Below are 21209 nucleotides of genomic sequence, written 5' to 3' on the forward strand. Positions count from 1 at the left end.
TTTTGTCCACTAAGGCATGGGGGACGTCAGTTTGTTTCTTATATTTCCGTCTGTCTGGCGGCCACTCTATGAAAGGAAAAAATGTGGCAGCAATTGAGTTAACGCCTGGTTGTTGGCCACCGGGGCGAAGGTCAAAGAGGTCAACTGTGAGTTTAGCCTGAGTTACTCACCTAATCTTGACAGAGTTTAAGACAGAGAGCCTTAAAACTGTTTCATGGTGGATTTAAAAACAAACAAGCCAGTGACTGAGTAAGACAGCTTTTTAAAATATGTACAGAGGTTGCCCATATCTATATTATACGATGCTGGAGAGTGACAGGGCTGTGAGTCACGGTAACACCTCCTGAAGCCCTACTAGAGTGAATTATAGGCCCAGCTATGTTTCAAAGAGGAGTGTCATTGCTGGGTGATAACAAGGCGTAAGTGTATTTGCTGGCATTGGTCCCAAGGTGGCTTATTATACACCAGGAGGTGCTAATTTCGGGGGTGGGTTGGTGGTGGTGGGTAACAGGCCCCCATGCTCTATTCCATTAAAGTGGTCTGAAATGGATCCAGGTCTGAGCGTAAGGGATGCATCCCAGAAGCAAGAGATAAGCAGAGATGTGACAGCGCTCTAAGTGTTTTATACAGCCCAGACCCATTGTAACTCTCACAGTGTCTCTCAGCACCACCTCTGCTGCTGTTTAGAAAAAGATCAAGACCCCTTTTGGAATGGCTGAATGGGAAATGTCAGAAAAGTGGTAAACATTTGCAGTAATCTGTAGCCATGATAGCAGGGAGTATCATCTTGAGAGATTATCCTGTTCTTGGCTCTCAAGCGATGGCAATTTAGCAGCTCCACCATGATGATGTACAGAATATGTATGTTGGGGATCTCAGCTGATGGATTTTCTTTTTGCCTGTGATGTTTTCTGTGAAAATGTGCACAGGCAGTGCGGTTCATTCAGTAACCTAAACACTTGTCCCTCTGTATGATGAACAGTCCCTTTGCTCTTAAAATCTGCATCCTGCTTTATGTTGCACAGCTTGTCATGTATGTTCTACACAGCGTAAAGCAGTTTGTTTAGTGATTAACAGCCAATTGTACCTCATAAACTGTCTAAACGGACCAGTCTGTACATGCAGTGCACTGCATTGTGAGGGTGCAGTTAAGGCATTAATGGCAGCATCATAAGTAAAGTCACAGGCAGTCCGCATGAGGCCAGACTGTGCCAAACACACCACCTTAAAACCTTTATGCCTCGGTGTAAAGTAGCACTTAGGGAAACATAAACTTGTGTTTATGTGACTCTCACTTAGCAAACAGTGATTTTGTGAAACCAGAGGCTAGATTTAGTAGTTTCTGAAAGCAGATCCTGGTATTATGGCACCTTCTGGAATGTCTCTAAAAAAAGATTTATTTTTATTTTGATGATAGTGGAGTTTCATTTAAATTCCTTTTCTCTTTTTAAAGTGTGAAATGTTCGTGCACAGATGGGAATTGACAAAAGTTTTCATCTTGAAATTGTAAAGAAGAAATAACGCATTCTTTCTATATAAATAAAAAGTTTGAAGCTATAAAACACACCATTCCTCTCTTAAGTACACTCAGGGGTTTTGCAGCTACAGCCTTACTTGGTCTGTTATGACCAGTGGCTTATGGTGGCTAATGTTAGCAAACTTTACGTAAACATAACGGACATTACTGAGTCAAGTTACTGACTTTCTGATTCTTCCCCACTTGTGCTTCTATTTCAGTAGGTATTTACCATTACATCATAATTTTCACTTGCTGTTCAGCAAAAGTTACATAGTCTCGCGTTAAAGAAGCAGTTTAAAGATAATGTCACCACTTTATGTCTGAAACCCCATTTTGAGTTTACTCTTTATTGTTTGAATCTTTCGATATCCCTCATACTTAAATGGTTACACCTGACTGTGCTGTTAAGGGTGACCCCCATTTTTCTTTAGTTTAACCCTGAGTTGGTGGGCTGCAGGGTGGAGTAGAAGCTTACCAAACTATAAAGCTTTTAAACCATGTTTACTGGTCTGAAACCTGTTTCTCGTCAAATTCCTATTTGTGAGAAGAATTTACAAGTATCAGACAAAATTACCACTTGGTTATGTAATTTCATTGGCTCTTTTTACTCTATCTCTTGATGAAAATGCATAGAAAACAGCAACATCAAATTAAATAAATTGGGTCCAGTTTCAGGTCAGCTAAACATGGTTAAGTTACAATATATTCTGGAGAAAATCAGTCATTGGCATAAGAACCTTAGTAGAAAATAGAGCACCACAACCTTTGCATTCTCATTATGCACTCATATTTATTTCACCATCCCAATCCCATTCCCAACTGACACAAATTTGCATTTCAGTTCTGGCAATGAAAGCGAGTATTTGCTTTCATTGCTAACAATAGTTACAATTGGTAGTCACTGACTGGAAAAGCACAGCATTTAACTGGAGTCGAGGTTAGAAACCATCAAAATAACCCAACACCCACATAGACCTATTTTACGGCTTCCAGAGTAGCGATTTTACATGATTGGGTGTGTTTGTGTAATCTTGTTTCTCCTTGGTACTTTCCATTTATGACCCCCACCAGATCCAGCCATGAGTCAGCCACATTCCCTAAGAGACAAACCATGAAGTGATCGCTGGGTTTAAGTTTCTGTCAGCCATCTGTCCCTTCAATACCTTTTCTTTCAAGGTGACTTACACTGTGCAAAGCCTATCGCCGTGGACACAACGGTTGACACAGCAATCTCAGCAGATGAGTAAACAGCAATGTAAAGCTGCTGTTGTAAAATGTACAAAGCAGTCAAGTTTAAATTGAAGTTTTAAACCTAGGCCTAAAAATAACAGTATGTAAAAACAACCTAAACCATCCACAGATATTAGAGATTTTACATTTCTATATGGACTAAAAAAACATTTCCAAACACATATTCATTCACAATTATATTCTATGGTACATTATCAAGCAGAGTAATCCATCATTACTTGAGCTTTGTGGATTCCAGACTCACTGTTTTCTTTCCAATTCCTTGCGCCAGAGCATTGAAGGTTATGTGGAAAGTGACACTTATATCAGACTTATGTAGTTCACAGTTAGGGGAAGCTGTATTATGCCTGAAATCCATCCCAAAAAAACTTTACATTTCACTTTAATATTGTTGCCAAGAAAGGATATTATATTGAAAAGATAATTCGACTTGGCAGACCTGTGCAAATGGCTGAGAACTGGCTGTTTCCATTGAAGAGCAAAGAGATCCATCTCTGTTCTGACTGTTTCATTATCTGTCAGCCTGGGATTGATTGAAATGTTGCAATTCATCTATTCTTTATAAAAGCAGGAACATTGCTTACCTTTTTATGCAACTAGAAATATCTACAGTATAAATATCATCAAGATTTTATTGTGCCAACAGATACAGATAGATTGATTTTTTACTTAGTTTTAGAAACTTTATGGTAGCCAACACAGGTCCTATATATATTTATACATATAATGTACACAGTATAGTATATAATTTCTCCTTCGTGGGCTGTGGCATTTTGTCAACCTATTAATTAATTGATCGAATCATTAGGCCAAATAATTATTTAGATTGGGAAAAAAAAAATTGGAGATATTGCCAACCCTTTTCTGACTTGTGTAAATTCACCCCAAAGGATGGCAAGCATAAAAGGCTAGCTAGTCTTATGGCAAGTGGGAATTATTTTATCTGATGTTTGTTTCAATGCACATTTGTGGTCTTCGCTCAGGCATGTGGCCCTCCATATGTGAGTCAAATAGTCTGACTGTCAGTGGGGGTAAATCACCGGGCATTAGGGCTAACACAATAATGGCAACAATGTGTACCTACAGAGGGATGGAAAGATGAGTTGAGACTTGTGCTGTCACCAGCTGCTTTCTGTGGAAGTGTCTTATAATTCACAGAAAAGCATTTTCCTTCACAGACTAGTTTCTCAGCTAGAGTACTGGATGTGCTAAGGATACCAGCACATGTGATATTGTGCTGTTTGATACGGATTTGTCTAGGCTGATGCGTCCCTGAAAAACAGCTGTTTCAGACCATTAATGAGCCAAAGCGAAACTCATCTTTTAAAGATCAAGTGGAGGAGAATCTCCCCACTGGCCGATTATTGAATCATCTCAGTGTGTGTTCAGACTGCGAGCAACCAGATGAACAAGTACAATCAAGCCAGATTTATTTATAAAACAAAAGCATGTCTCCAACCATACACAGACAAGCCCTTCTATATCTAATAAGTCAACAATTAAGGGAACAAAATGATATAAACAAGACAAGGAAACAAAGTACAAGAAAGTAAGACTAGGTTTACCTAAACCTATCTACCTGAGCCTCAGTAAAGGAAAGTAAAAAAAATCCAAAATTAACATTTCACTGGGAGGAAAATTAAGTAAAGAATCCAAGTACAATACACAGATGGTCCATATAGTTAATCCATAAGAGAAATCTTATCAGACATAAACCTCTATCTCCATCTTGTCGTTTGTTTCCGTTTGAAGATAAGGATGAAAGAGCTCTTTCCAGACAAGCTTCAGTGAATATCTGTTCATCTATGCCTCCTCCATCCCAAGCTAACCACCTACATCTGGCTGTGGCTGTATTGACTAAACCCATTCTTCGCTTGAGTGCCACTCAAATGTTGGAAAAATGACATTTGTTTGTACATTTCTTCAGATGTACATTACATCAGAAACCCTTTCCAGTGTGTGACCAAAGGAATGTTGATTAAAAAACGACTTAAAGAATTTTGTATCTTGATTAAGGTACATTATATGGTATCCTTTAAACCTGCTTTTACCGTGAATGTGAATGTGTAAGAGACAGGATTTCTGACAAGAGGAGAACACACACAAAACAATGCCTGCAATATGATATTGCATCAGTGTACCCAGCTCAATTGAGCAATTGTGTTTCAAAGGATATTCTGACATGAGTGGGGCAAACCTAAGAGTATACTGTAGAACATGTGCTGTGTGGCACCATCCCCTGTCTTCCGCATCATTTGAAAATGCCCTTTCCCTTGTGAGTCTAATCTGTTTTCTTCAACCTTTTTTTGGTGCAGATTGAGAACTACATCAAAGAGAGCATGAAGACAGAGATGGCTCAACTGCAGCAGAGTGCCGTGCACAACCACACAGCAGCCATGTTGGAAATGGGAACCAACCTTCTTTCTCAGACGGCTGAACAGACACGCAAGCTGACTGACGTTGAGACACAGGTAACAGCTCAAAACACACACTCACGCCAATGCTCTCAAACACACTTGTCTCCGTAAAAAACGTCCCACTCAATTCTCTCTTTAAATCTTTCTCTTTCACACACACACACTAACACTGAGAGATCCATCCTATGCTCCATTAACCCAACTATTCCACGTTCAACTGCCCCAGAAAGGTCACAGAGAACTGGCCAAAGACAATAGTGATGCTATATAAATGTCTATCCCTTCTTTGACTTATTTGGCTCAGGTTCCTTTTAGTGTTTACATGGAGGAGTTTGAGGAGGAGGTGATGGAAACTTGTGATGTTAGCGGTGGGTAATTTTTGCAAAAGCACTAAAAAGATAATGTTTGCAAATTTAGAAAAAGGTAATCATAGCAGAGATGAATATCTCCTAAGTATTACCATGTGTTGGATGAACAATTGACAAAATGAAAACAAAGTTGATGGTTTATAAGTGTCTAGAAAGCCTTAAATACAGCCCTGTGTTTTTCTCTTCAGGGTTTGGTGCACATGTGCATGATATGAGCTAGTATTACTGCAGCTAACATAGTATGTATAGAGGCATAGTATCATCTTTATTATTTTTGTATTCTGCATATCTATGTATTCCCTATTATGGCAGGTTCTGAATCAAACATCCAGGCTCGAGATACAGCTGCTGGAAAATTCTCTTTCCACAAACAAGTTGGAGAAAGAGTTAATGGTCCAGACCAATGAGATCAGCAAGCTGCATGACAAGAACAGGTAAACAGACAATGCTTCAAGCTAACAAACCCACACGCACTGGATACCATCCATACTGCAGCAAATTGGACAAAGATAGACTGAAGGAAATAAAGATGATACATCGACAGACGAAGAGCCAGCCAAAAAGCGGTTTTCACTCTATGTACTGCTGTTCTCTGCAGGATTGCGTAAACAAAATCAAAAGCTTGCTACCAGCTCTCATTGACTACCACATAATTTGTCCTTTTTCCAAAACAATATTCAGTTGTATAAACAACACCATAATAGGCAGCTTGTATTTTCTGTGATGTTCAGTAAATCAGTTTTAAATGCATGATGCTATGCTTTCACTGTTGGACTCCTGCGCATTTGTTGCAAAATCAGCCAATTAAATTGTGGCTTTTGGATACATTTTCATGTCTCCAAATCTTGTTCTTTACTGTGATTGGTCCTGTGGGATTACGTTAGATGATGTAGTGTTTAAAAGGGTTTGGTCCACATCTCTCATTGCAATATCCACAGAGAATCCATGCAATCACTTTGAAAAAAAATGAACACCATTTTAAAGTGTAGTCTCTGGTGATTCTAACTTTAAGTTATGCTTGAGGTTTATGGAGATAGATTTCTGAGGGCAATTTCCCTAAGCTTCAGCAATTTTGACATTATTCCATCTTGAACGTGTTGTCTTTTCTTTTTCCTTTACTAAATCTATAATAGAGGGAAACATATGATCAGTTAATGAATTTGATGTCAGCTTATATCATCTTTCAGGCGTTGTACAGTGGTAATGTTTACATACGGGCTTATTCGTTTACCTCAGATGAGTCTACAATGTTAATGATTAAGCATATGTTGTGTGGGGAACACATAGCAACCAAACCTACAGACATCATTATTTGTATTTCTATGAAGTGAAGGGAGCTTATCACCACATTTTGATTGTAATAACTTGCAGTATCCATCACAAAGTTAGAGCAGGAAGTAAAACTGTCCAAAGTCATTTTGTTAATTTAGATTCAACTAGCTGACCCCTATTCATGATGCCTATATAAAAAATGAAAAAGATACACATTACATAACCAGTAAATCATTGGTAACATCATAACAAAAATTTCAAAACAATATTCAATCCATTTAAATCTGTGAAAACAAATCTCATTCCAGCAGATTTGGATGCCCTGAAGGAGGATAATAATAATTAACAACTTCTCCATCTTCCATAACAAACTGTTCTTGACCTTTTTCCTTTCCCTCAGCCTCCTGGAGCAGAAGATGTTAGAAATGGAGATGCGACACCGTGAAGAGCTGGAGACGTTGAAGAAGGAGAAGGGAAGTCTCCAGGCCCTGGTGGGGAGGCAGAGCGGGGTTATAGGGGAGCTGGAAGCCCAGCTGAGCCGGGCCACAGGAAACAGCACGGCCTTGCAGAGACAGCAGCAGGAGATGATGGATACCGTCCACAACCTGCTCAACCTCTGCTCCAAAGATGGAGGTAAGCTAACTGGAATGAAAATCGTACATGCTGAGATGTTTGGAACTCTCAGTGTAAATATGGTCTTACACAATAACCATCACGTAAGAGCACTTTCTGGAAGTTGTATGATGCTGAGGATGGAGATGAAGAAAGTCACAACCTATTAGAAGTGTAAGAAAATGTTTAACCAATTTGAGAAGTCTGGTCAGAGAAGTGATTGAGCCCAGCAGCTCTAAGCTGGACCAATCAGTGCAATCCCAGGAATGGTTTAGATAATGACGACAACAAGCAAGGCTGTGTTTTGAAGTTGAACAAAGTGCCAAAAAAATCACGGACAATAAGGACAGGACATAGAGCATGATTTACCAACTACAAGGCCTTAGGTGTAGGTGCAGTTTAGGTGTAATTTGACATTTCTATAATAGCTGCTGTGTTTTTGGCTATGCTAGCTGCGTGGCTCTAGAGAGGACAATGTTGGTCAGTCGGTGTGTCTGTTGGTCCAAGAACCATAGGCTGGATTGCCATGAAATTTTGTACATTCATGGTCCCCAGAGGATGAAGCCTCCTGTGGTGATCTGCTGAGTTTTCCTCTAGTGCCACCTTGAAGTTGACATTTGTAGTTTTGAGTGAAATGTTTCAACAACCATCCCTCTCTGGATGAATTTTTATAACTTTTGTTATCCCCTGACTTTTCACTTAGCCCCATTATTAAGTCAAATGTTTAATTTGTCCAGTACTTTATGAACAAATCTCATCAGCCTCAACTGTACTATTTGTTAAGTGCTAATTAGGAAATGTTAGCATGCTAACATGCTAAAATAAGATGGTGAACAAGGTAAACATTTTACCCAAATATTAGCATGTTAGCATCATCACTGTGAGCGTGTTAGCCAGCTGACGTTAGCATTTAGCTCAGCGCACTACTATGTCAAAGTACAGCCTCAGAGCTGTTGACTCTCAGTCTTGTTTCACTTTGAAAACGTGAAGCAAAATCAAGACCATCCACTGTGCACTGTCTTGGTCCAACCAGGCAAAGAAAAGTTTATGTTTATGTTTCAGTGGTGAAGAGTACTTGTCAGTCATGGTTGCTTATAGAATGATCCAAATTTTGTCTACCCCCACTAGCGATGACGTTAACCCAAAAAAATGTCTACTGGCCCTTGCCAGACCACAATTTGCAAAAGAAAGTTTGTGGATTGGCTGTGCAAGGCTTGAACTATGAGGCAGCACTCAACTTGTTTTGGATTACTTACTTCCTCCAGTCAGATGTTACAGCTACAACATCTTTGATTTTACAATGCTCATGAAATTATGATGACACCAGTGCTATAAACCTTACCCCATACTGAGAGACACAGGGATGCACTGGCTATTAGATTCTGCATCATTGAGAGCAGCATGAAGAAAGAAACATGGTTCTTATTGTAACCTGGTATGCTCCTGTTAAAGAGGTTTGGTGCCTCTCATAAACCAGCATGGTGCTCTTTTTTTGCAACAATCGCTTTTCACGCTTTAGATGGCTTTAACTTCATAAAGTCTGCACACACAGCTTCATTGAAACGTTAAACATGACTCTGGGTATGAAGTAATAGGCTTATTTTATTCCTCTGAGTGTCTGCCTTCTGTTAATATGAGACCAGGGATTTCCCTTTTGGCCCAACGTTTGACCTGACCTGACAGCAATGCAACCTTTCTTGTTCGGAGTGAACTCATTTACCCCTTTCTCAGCCATTTAAACACCAAACCCACTTGATCCTACCTTTGGCCTTTAAATGTCATTGGTAACAGGACATTTGACATGAATTTCTGTGTCGGGGGATTGTTTGCAACCTCATTTCTATTTGTGGATTTCCTGCAGAGACACCTCGAGACCCCACAGTGCTTCCCTGAGGTTTCCCATCAGATAGGAAACAACAAGGGTATAAAGGGATGTAAGAGTCATGAGTGGATAACCACCGCACATGATTAACGCATGTTTTGTGTTTATCATGTTGCTGTAATTTTAATGTTCCATGCAATAAAGGTCACGGGCGGCCTGGATTTGTGTATGTTACATTTAATTATGGTCTTTTGAGACCAATTTGGCCATCTTTGCATTCTTCATGTTGAGATTAAAGTGTGTCCTGATGCAACACTTTTGGCTCTCTATTTTACTGGCTTTGTAATCTGCCAAGTTCGATATTATACTTTTCTAACCTTTATTTTGCCACCATGTCTGCTATAGCTAGAGCAGGGTACCACAGTCTGTCCCGCTGTCTGTGATTGGTGGCTGCCTTAATGAGAGCCGATAGAAGCGGAACATGGCCGCTGCTGCTCTGTGGTTGGTCATTTCCTCTTCCATGGTGGTGTTGAAGGTTGAGGCGGGCGTGCGGGTCAGAGGTCTCCCTTTTCTTCACCCCAGCCCGAATAAGTCAAACTGTAATAGCTCTTCGGGGAAGCCCCGTCCAAAGGAGGTGAAGGAGTAGGTAGATCTCACCTATCATCTGACGCACTGCCCCTGTTTTTCTACAGCATTTAAAACACAGAAGCAGCAGCGCTCTCTTTTTTTCCATGTTCAGGGGAGGGCTTTTGTTTGTTTGAGAAACGTATTAGTGTTTTCATTTGAGGAAAGGGTTAGCATTTCATGCCATGGAGTGGCGTCTGCTTGTGTTAGGCACTGTTTTGAAAACTGAGCCTGAGCATTTCCTTTAAAGCCTGGACTCAAAGCACTTTTGACTTTGCTTTGGGGAAGATGGCAGATACTTAGAAAAGGGAGATTTAATACTAAATCTCTATTAATGTACATTTTTTCAATTTGTCCATATATAGCTTTTACTAAAATTAAGGTTTCCCGTGTGTTTCCAATCATTGTAGTGCAAACTGAGGGCCGGGAAGATATTTTTGATGTGGCCAGATGCAGCAGTGGAGCTCTTGTTTAGGTTGTAATCATTACCCAAACCTCATTAGGGTGCAATGAGCCACACACTGTTGTTAACAGTAATTGACCTCAGCTTTGGAACGCTAAAAATTTCTGGCTGCCAAATATGATTTTGTTTTACAGCATTGTATTATCCCACTAAATGAATGACATTCATCACTTTTACAGCTGCTTACTCAGAGTTGAACAGAGTGGAATTATTTTAAGGTTCCATGCAAAGCCTAAAAAAAATGGCATTAGTGGGTTGTAATGCCCCAACACAACATTATGGTAAACCACTTCATTAGATATCACTTCATGATCCAGAGCAAATTTTCAAGTGCTGCACATCATTATTTTCATGCTTCACTGACCAGCAGAATGAGTTGACACCTTTTTTTGCAAAGACCCTGTAAAGTGTGCGAGTCACCTCAGTGACCTTCCTAAAAGTATGGGTTTCCTCTCACCTATTTTCGCAGAGGGATCAAGACTATTTTATTGTATATAGAGTTTGCACACATGTCTGTTAAAATTGTTAAATTGAGCAGTATGTTTTAGAGCCATTTAATAAGGCAGTAGATACCAATTCCAGTCATCAGAGTTGGTAAGTTAATTACCATGAAGACTATGGCTACAGTACTGTGTATAGACTGTATATAATGGAGTGAAAATCTCCAACAAAATATGTATATATTCTAATTTGCTTTGCCAAATACATTTTAAAAGAAGCATATTATCCCTAGCTTATGTTCACTGGCGACATTTTTTACCAATCCAGGAAGTGTAACGTTCTTTTTACTGCACAAAAGTCATAATAGGGAGGTTGGGATGTATGGTTGGGTGTACAAAGCAAAGGACTTTGACACCAGAGGATAAGTTGACCAGGTTTAGGCTACTAAAACACTTAGTTAAGAATAGAGGGAGATTGTGGTTTTGGCTGAATATTGAATAAGTCAATGCACCCCTTCTCACATGCTTCAGCTCAGTTTTGACTTTTTCAATGATCTTTCCGTAATCTTAATAAAGTGCACTAAGTTGCCTAAATATAACCATAAAAACATTAAGCATGCATAAGTTGCAAGGAGCAGTTACTGCATGAAAACAATGAAAATACATTGATAGTGAGGGTTTTACAGATATGCTTTGATCAACATATCAAGTAAATAATATAAGGGGGCATATGATTCCTACAAAATGTATTTGTTAATGCAAAGTAGTTATATATGTGTGTTATAATTCTTAGGAAACAGGGTTGCATAAAAACTGAGAAAGTGTCAGCAATCAGTGTCTGTTGTTAAACATATTAAAGGAAGTAGGATTTATATTATTGAACAAATATAACTACAATCTCATGAATCTTGGCACACATTACCCAGAAATTTTAACACAACCATAATCCTCTTCACATGTTAAGCAAGGACTACACATCACGGTAGTGAAATGTACTGTGGGAAGGAACCGGGTATTATTGTATAGTACTTTGCATCCTTCATATGTGAATTCACTAGAGAAATTCATTGGATCTTGTATGGAATCACTTAAACTCTCAGCGGCATTTAGATACTGATTATAGTCACATGGGAGCTGTGATGTCTATGGCAGTCCATTTAGCTCCATTACTCACTCTCTTTAGTTCTAGTATTTGGGCTCATTTGGCAAGGGTAATGATTTATGCAAACACCCAAGCCCTACTGATCTTTTCACATGAACCCCCATGAATACGAGTCCCCACTGAACCACAAAATATTTTTCTGTAAATAAATATTAGGACATAAATAATATTTGTAGAGCTGGGCAGCAAGCTGTTCAAGGGAGCCACTCCTACACTGGAGCATCAAGTCCCTCGGTAGACCATCTTCTTCCACCACAGGAGATCTCTCTCATTATTGTGAAATAATTGTCCACACTGTTACAGATCGAATACCAGAAAGTTCCCCTCTGACAATGATCTCCCTGGCCTCTAAAATGTGCCCTGCCGTCTGCCGGCTTGGGGTAAATTACCGCCTGACAGGTCTGCTCTTTGTTGTATTGGAGTCTGGAGCGCAATGGCCCACTCTGTCAACCTGTCACAGCAGGAGATTCTTGTCACTGACACTCAATACTTTGTCAAAATGGTCAGATACTACACCCAAATAAGCGGCCTGCTTCCACTGGGATGTTCTGTGCTCTGGAGGGGGGGATCAAAGCGAGGGCTAAGGACCACTGACACATTTCACTTTTCCCTGACATCTTCTTTGACTCAACAATTCCAACAAGGAAAAACAATGCTGTGAAAACTGAGATGAACTCCTCAAATGGGAGGAGAAAGGGAGGAAAAAACAGGAGAGAGAAAAAAAGAAAAATCGGAAGGAATTTCCATCAATATAACAAGGGCTTGAAAGGTAAATATAAACCACTTGTTATAACAGGAACTTGAAATTTATAGCTTGTAGTATTTTGTCCTCAGCCCCTTGCTTGGTTTCAAAATAGTGCCGCCATAATTATCTACAGATGGAAATGGATGCAGCTGGTCTGTCAAACTCTGAGGCCGTCTCTCAGAGTGGGAGATCATCCAGTCGATGAACTGCTGTTCTCTTGCTAATAAGTTAGTCGCCCTCATATTTTATCTGGCTGTTACAAGATACTCACAGTGAAACCTCACCGATCAGCTTCTGCATCAGACATATTCTCCTTTGAGATGTAGATCTGAAATATGATAAATTGACCTGTTAAGGGTTTGTTTGCAATTAGTGATTTCATAAAGCATTATAGAACTATGATTTCTATACATATATACGAGAGGTTGCATGAAGGGTAAACCATTTTTAACAACATGGACCTTTTTTACAGTGCTATTCTTGTGTCTGTATCTGGTGTATCAAGTGTAAATTTGATCCTTTCTTTTATCACAAAATATTGTAGCACTAACTTGAGCTGTGGGACCCTGTCCAGATTTGCTCCTCTCATGTTTCTGATAGCCAGTTGGTATATGTGGCAACAAAATGTAGTGTGGGCTGTGCCAAAATTACAACTTTAAAGCCAATTTATGTAAAATTAGAAAATATCAAAAAGTTGCAATATCAAAAAGACTGTGGCAGACAGCAATGCAACACACAGAACAGTCTCAGTGTTCTACAAACAAAAACTAATCACTTAAAAATTATACATATAGTGGCTTTGAAGAATAGTTTGACATTTTGGTAAAAGAGTCAGATGAGAAGATACCACTCTCATGTCTGTGCGCTAAGTATGGAGCTTGAGCAAGGAGGAGATTAGTTTATCTTAGCATAAAGACTGGAAGCAAGAGAAAGCAACTAGTCTAGCTCTATTCAAATGACTTCCCAAAGACTCCAGGAAGTCACTGTACCTCGCCGTTGTTCGCAAAGAAATAGTTACAGCCCGTAACATCTATTAAAACTACAACTTGTCGTTTCTAAGTTTATGTTTGTGTACGAATTAAACAAACAAAATACAACGTGTTAATTAGTGAGCTTTAGAGGTGCTGGTCGGTGTATTTTTTAACTTTGGAGAGAGCAAAGCTAGCTGTTTCATCCCTCTTCCAGTCTTTATGCTAAGCTAAGCTAGTGGCCTCCTTGCCCCAGCGCCAAACTTAACCCATAGACATGAGACTGGTATCGATCTTCTTATTTTACTTTCAGCAAGAAAGTGAATACGCATATTTCCCAAAACGTCAAACTATTCCTTTAAAGTAACAGCTATAGAATCTCAGCAGTGACGATCAAAAACAATTTTCAATACCCAGTCACCCAAGGGCTGCAAGTAGGTCTACTTAGAACTTTATTCTAAAACAGTATAACACTGTTTCCATTATTTCTTTTGTTCCAACAGTTGTGCCTAATAGTACAAAGGTCATGGATGAAGAGAAGAATTTTCGCGACTGTGCTGACCTGTACCAGGCTGGCATCCATAAGAACGGAGTCTACACCATCCAGATCAACCCTCAGGAGACCAAAAAGGTGGGAAGCCACAATATCTTACAGGCAGCAGTCACCAATAATGTGAAAATATCTCCCTTTTCATCACTGGGGTTTACAGGGTTTCAAAGCGAGAATCAACTATCTCTATGCAAGCTAGACCTCAGCCACTGATAAGTGTGAATGGTGGGTGCTTACTGCTGCAGCAATATTGAAAGCTGAATACACACTTGGCAGCTTTGTGAGTGCAGGAGTTTAGCAGGCTGGTGAGGTGTGAAACAGGGATGTGAAACAAGACACTGAGCTCATCAGGATGGTGACAATTGTGCAAGTGTGTGTGTGTGTGTGTGTGTGTGTGGATGTGTGCGTTCTTAACCTCTACACTATGCTTACATAGTCTTGATTAATGTGAGTGATTATTTCAAAAGTTAAAAGGTTGGCAGAAGGTTTGTGTGTGTTGATTTCTGTCTCTCAAACTCAAGCTTGGTGCTGCTGGGCTAATTGCAGAAACCTTTTTGTGTAAGGAGATATAAAATATTATGTTACTTAAGATATTGTGCATATTTTTCCATTCTTCAAAAAAGGATGGAGCAGCTTTTGAACATGTTTGTGAAAACAGCATCTAAGCTTCAAGCCTCTGGGTGAACATTTTCCACTGCAGTGGTTGATTTCTGGGAACCAGCGTTGCTAGGATTTGTGCTGCCACCTTCCATGTTGCGCTATCGACTGTAAAACATCATAGTTAATAGCCTACAAATGTTGATACAAGACAGTATCTTCTGTTTTTTCAGCAAACCCACAAATCTTTGGTTATGTACCATAAGTAATTTAAAAAGTGTCTTTTTACAACATTCAACATTTAGGAGGACCCATTGTGCTGTTAAGTTTTCCACTCAGAAAGTGGAAGCTAGCAAGCTAGCTAGCTTAGCTAACCAGCTTTCACTTTCTGAGTGGCAGCTCGTCTAGCTTTATAACATTACCACTGACTGACACTAGACATTAATTTTTGTTCATGTTATTTTAACATCTTCTAAGATATTGGCATTCCCACACACTCAGCAGCAAGAAGGGGGTTTAGCTAGCTGTCTTTGTTTCATTGGTCATGGGATGTAGTTAGTGATGGGAAATGAGTGAAATCTCTCAGCATCAGGTTACCCTGTGATTTGAATCGCAACATGGAGTAAATGGAGTAATGTAGGTAGTGCTCAAATCAGAAATAAAGCAAAGGGCTTTAACCCTCAGCTGGTTAATTGCCCGTGTGGCTCTTGGAGTTGAAGTGATACTATTATTTTTAGAGACCGCACACACAGATATTTCAGCAATCAAAATACCAGTGATGACATTGTCAGTTAGAACCAAAAATTCATGGCGGCTGGAAAACACTAGTGCAGGGGGCGGTATAATTGCAGCACAATTTGCTCAAATAAGTACATAAATACAAAAAATTAACATCAAGGATATATGTAACTGCAGATTATATTAGCAAAAATGGAATTTCAGATCAACTTTAAAGGTCAGTAGGGTTTGTATGTATGCTTTTTGGTGCATGTATACCACGAATGATGAGCTAGTCTTGGGGAAAATTATTTTATCAAGGGTACTTCCTTAATTATACCCAGGCTGTGTTCATGTGTGTTCAGCTGTGTGGGCTGGCTGAGGTGAGAGACCTTCTCCACTCCACCCTGGGGTCTCCTCAAAACAAAAAGCAACACTGGAGATAGAGCACCAGCCCTGCTTTATCACCTTACACACACTGAGGTCCAAGGTTAAGGGCCACATTACACCCAGGACCGCCACTTTGATCCTGTAGAAATGAGGCCCTCTGATGAGGAACATCTCCAGGGAGTTGGTGAGGGATAAGGAGACGCTGATTAAGTTTGAGGAGGACACAGATACGTCACATTCCCAAAGATGATTCATCATGAAAGCTGGGAAAAGGAGTGTCTGGAACCAAATAATCGTCCAAATGACCCTTCATTGTTTGTTAATGCCGCTGAGAGTCACGTTGAATGTTGGAATCATTAGCTTGCTAGTTAAATTACATCTTCTGAATCCTGAAAAAATTTACAAAGACCTATGGGTGCTATCAGTGTTCCAGTACCTTCATACATGTGTTTTCCCACCCTTCTCTGCTCTCTCTTTTCAATTGTGTAGGTGTATTGCAACATGGAAACAGCCGGTGGTGGATGGACAGTCATCCAGCGCAGAGATGACGGCAGTGTGGACTTCCAGAGAACGTGGAAGGAGTACAAGATGGTGAGACGAGACAAATGTGTCACACAGACCCTTGTTCGGCATGCAGACGCTTATTCATATCCATTAAAAGCAAGATGTTAATGGTGGTCAACACACAGACTAAAAGGGAGAGAATACACTCATCCGTATCCATTAAGCATAAATTACGAAACGATGAGCAAAACATCCTGTTTCAAAAATACACTTCAGCAGGGGGATTATGACAAATAGAGTGTGCTTTTTGGCCTTGATTGAACATGTTGAAAACTAAGAGGCAGGATCCACTGATCCAACACCATTTGGAACACTTTGGCCAGATATCATTCCTCCTTAGCAATAGCTCCTCTGTCGTTCTTGTATTAGCAATATTGTCTAGAGTGTCTGAGACTTGCTCCGCTTCTCAGCCGAGGCTTCAGTGACATGCTGTTATTCTTCCTCTTTTCCAACAGGAAATTATTACCTAAATGTAAAAACAACACATTTGTTTAGTCTCTATAGCGCTGTGCCAGCTGTTTCATCTGTTTGTCATCAAGGAGAAATCTATGCATATATGCAGTGGAAGTGTTAACATTTTCAACCTAAGTTGTGTTTAGACAGTAAATTGGATTTATTATTGTTGGCAGTTGCATTGCTTGTGTTTTCTGTCTAAGTCACCTGTGTATACCTTCCACTAGCTTTCAGTTTATTGTCAAATGGACCATGTTCATTCTATCCACTGTAGTCTGCTTTCTGTTTCCAGTTAACTTGTTTCCCCTCTCTCCACTGCTCTTGATGTACAATTTACCAGTCAATGGGAAATGATTTCAAAGGTTTATAAACCAAATAACTCCCAAGTTAGATCAAATAAAAGCACTTAACAGGGACTGAACGCTGGTGAAAGATTTGAATGGTAAAAAAGCAACAGAGAGTGATGATAAAAGAGAACAAAAAGGACAAAGGAGAAGAAGAAAATAAAGATAATGTGAGGCCTAAAAAGTGAGCACCAATGAGACAGACCTGGAAACCTTCCAGCTTTGAACAGGTGTACAGACAGAGACCATAGAGTGCATTACAATACATGAGGGCACACTCATGGACCTTGGCCGACATTCACAGTGCTGATCTAACAGCTTAGTATTACTGTTCTTCTCTTTGAAAAGACTGGAGGTGATCGATGGTGTTTTATTGTGTTATTCATTTTCTCATTCTTGGTCTCCTGAGGCATGTGCTCACAGATTTAATGTACTTGGAGGATTTGTAAATCTTTCAGTCAAAACTGAGATGCTGTTTCTTTGTGGGACCACGGAGAGACTTTTGGCAGCAGGGATGTAGTGCACACATTCAAATGTGATCTTAAGGCCATCTAATGCTTGTAATTACATTACCAGGAGACCACACATCACAGGAGACCTTGCAAATTATATTCATAACTCACTCTTTCACCTTATCAGCATGTGAAAATGGTGCTTGTAGAGCAATGGTTCTTAACAATTGCTCTACTAGTACCCCAGAGGATACTTGTGCAGTTGCCAGGGGGTAACTGCAAAGCTCAATTAATTAACTAGTAAGTTTACAATAACCAGTAAGCTGTTCATCAACCTGAGTCAGTTGTAACACATTAACACCGTGTGTCGCAATTGAGAGAGCGTGAAAACTACGCATGAGCTCATCTGATACGGCTGTGAGGGCACGTCAGACAAAAAAGGTTGAGAACCACTGTTGTAGAGTATTGAACACTCACTGTAATTCTAGTTTATCTTTGTATGTGCAACAGTTCATGAGATTTACAGTACTCAACATTTACAATTACTTTTTTCCCAGACAAAGTGATTTTAGCAAGTGTAACTGAAATGCAAACCAAGCGCTCAGTCCAACAATATGCCTAACCATCTTCTCATCTCTTCTGAGCTGAGTGATGTAGATCAGGTTTGCGTGTGAAGGATCACGAAGCACCGGAACTATACAAAGGAAAACTGTAAACAGAGCTTGACCAAGCCTTTTCTTCAGCCAGGGTTCTTGAGATAAACCGCGATCACAGTATGAGGCATTGGACCAAGCTGAAAGCTAGTCAGAAGGGAACATCTCATCAGGAGTGAGATCAAATGTAGAGAAAGAGAGAGAAAAAGAGGAGAGAAAGCGGTAATGGGCCCCAGTCACTTTCTCTTCCACCCACTCGGCAGGACATGCCTAAGGCCCAAGGAATGCCCCATATTTACTTTCCCTCACTTCCCATTTCTCATCACCACACACACTCAGCACAAACACAGACTTCTCCCTGTCTTTGCCTCCATAGCCCACTCCACCCCACTTTTTCCCCAATCTTTAATGGAGCTGTCCAGACTATCCTGTCAGAGCTGTAATGTCATCCTGCTTTGTGATATTACCCTCTGCAATCCACTGCTCTTGCTGCTGTCAGAAGCACTTTGCCTGTGACCAGGAGCCACTCTGATCAAATACAAACTTTTGCAGTTGTTTGAAGGAGTGTCCGTGCATGCAGTTTATATTTTGAGAAAGAAGTCTTTAAGTAATAATGAGTTTAACATGTGTGACTTGAGTGGAAGACAGAAATGGAAAAAGGTGTGTGTCCATTTCAGCTGGTACCAATTTAGGCACTTTTATAGGTAGGTAAATCTATCCATATGGAGAATCAAGTCAAAATGCTTAAACAACCCTGCATAAAATACATTAATATACAATGTGAGTAATGTGTGTGGCTTTTCCACTGAGGTCTAGAGAAATGAAAAAGAATGCTGGGATGCTATGAATAAAAAAAAATCTACTGCTTCTGCTGGTGGATAAACAGCCGCATTATTTATTATCAGGAACCGTTTGTTCTGATCTAATTTCTGATTGACAAAGAATAAATCAATAAATAAATTAGAAAAATTCCTTCCCATCCATTCCGCAATCCTCTAGTGTTGAGATTTTATCATTCTGGGAAAAGAAAGAAGATAGCAATGAATAATCTCTAGTCTATGATTTACAAAAATGATTTTCAGTGCTATTTCCACACTGATTATTGTGTTTCTCTTCCTTCCTTGCAGGGTTTTGGGAGCGTGTCTGCAGAGCACTGGTTAGGGAATGAGTATGTTTACCAGTTGACCAGCCAGAGGCAGTATGCCCTTCGCGTAGAACTGACAGATTGGGACAGACACCAGGCATTCTCACTGTATGACCGCTTCCAAATCGGCAGTGAGAAACAAAACTACAGGTAATACTGCTCATATTGCTACTAGTAGACAGAGAAGAGGGGGATAAGTGTTTTTCAGGCCAAGGAACACACAGACAGCTTTTCATAGTGGCTGATAAATATCCTCAGGACTGGATCTGTTTTTGCAGAATTCAGTGCCGGTTTGAACTACAGTCACACATTTGCACCACATGTTAAAATGGTACAGACTTCAGGCTGAAAAATGAATGAATGAATCCACAAATAACTGAACAAATTATTTTTAGCCTCACTAGTAGCATGGGGCTCTGTCGATGGCAATGTTGATCGGTCTCTCCACTACTTTTTCCAGACTGAAATATCTCAACTGCTATTGGATGAATTTGCCATGACATTTGGTACAAACATTCATGTCCCCCTCAGATGAATTGATGCAAAATGACTTTCCCATTAGCCTCAGCTGTACTTTGTGTTTAGTGCTAATTAGCAAATGTTAGCATGCTAGTATGCTACATGTCCACATTAAACATTATACCTGCTAAACATGCTAAATGTGTTAATACTAACATTTCAGCTTACTAACATTGTCATTGTGACCACGTTAACATGATGTAGCCTGCATAGTGAAAGCAGCAGAAGCTTGAGTCCTCCTGTCCGTTTGTGTCAGGATGCATCCAGACACGGTATTGAGTGTAGATCACGTTTTGGCAGCATAATATACTTCAGGTCGCGGTTACACAGGTATAGTGCAAGTGAAACGTGAGCCTTTTCACAGCCTGTGTAGACAGCTGTATTGATTAAAATAGAAGTATATTTGTTCCGTCAGACATTTGTGAGATGGACGACTGAAAAACGTGGCTGAAGTACCTCCTGTGTAGACAGCCATTAGTCTTGATTTGAATTATTCGCGCTTTAATCACTGCATATCAGAAGATTGTGGAACTGTGTCTTTAGGATATGTCACTAATGGAAAGAAGAAAGGAATAGAAAATTATGGGAAATAACACTTCACTGGAAAGACAAAATGTTAAGATTATAAACATTTCTAGTAACTGTGAGCTTTCCAGACACTTCAGACACATCGATCCTGTTATGTAAGTCTGTGGCAAGGTTTTTGTCATTGCAAATTCCTTCCAAACCAAATTTATCACTTGTCATCATCCCCTCATTACAAACTTTCCTTTGATTGACGCTTTGTCCTTGTGTGTTGCGGGGGCGAAGGTTTCTGTTTTCTTTTGAGGGGGTTAATGATAACAGGCCTCAAACTATGGCAGATGCTTGGCCCTCTCAGATGTGGAAAACTACTGCAAATTCCACAGAGTTCCAAGCAATTGCTGGCTTCAGAGGAGAAGGTCTGACATCTCTAATTCTGCAGTTTTCACTGGATGGCTGGTTCTCTCTGATAAGAGGTCCCTTTGCGAAATGTCTTGTGTTTGGTTTTGAATGACGAAATAAGGAAAGAGATTCTGTGGCTTTAAAGCATTTACCTCAACCCTTCCATTGCTTGCACCCAAGCTCCAGAAAAGAATTCAAGTTTCAAATGTTTCCCTACAGCGGGGGGCCGTTAGGCTTGT

General features: G+C 40.0%; 1 protein-coding gene across 1 annotated transcript in view; it reads left to right on the top strand.

Annotated features, from left to right (window-relative positions):
* Nucleotides 1-21209, top strand: part of angpt1 (angiopoietin 1) — a 55137-nt gene that overhangs the window by 17639 nt on the left and 16289 nt on the right. Inside the window, exons 2-7 of the mRNA XM_044170613.1 lie at nucleotides 5086-5241; nucleotides 5868-5989; nucleotides 7228-7460; nucleotides 14167-14294; nucleotides 16407-16508; nucleotides 19511-19677. Of these exons, the coding sequence (XP_044026548.1) occupies nucleotides 5086-5241; nucleotides 5868-5989; nucleotides 7228-7460; nucleotides 14167-14294; nucleotides 16407-16508; nucleotides 19511-19677 (908 nt within the window). The remainder of the gene's footprint in view (nucleotides 1-5085; nucleotides 5242-5867; nucleotides 5990-7227; nucleotides 7461-14166; nucleotides 14295-16406; nucleotides 16509-19510; nucleotides 19678-21209) is intronic.

Source organism: Siniperca chuatsi, linkage group LG17, assembly GCF_020085105.1.
Source record: "Siniperca chuatsi isolate FFG_IHB_CAS linkage group LG17, ASM2008510v1, whole genome shotgun sequence".
In the NCBI taxonomy this organism is placed as follows: domain Eukaryota; kingdom Metazoa; phylum Chordata; class Actinopteri; order Centrarchiformes; family Sinipercidae; genus Siniperca; species Siniperca chuatsi.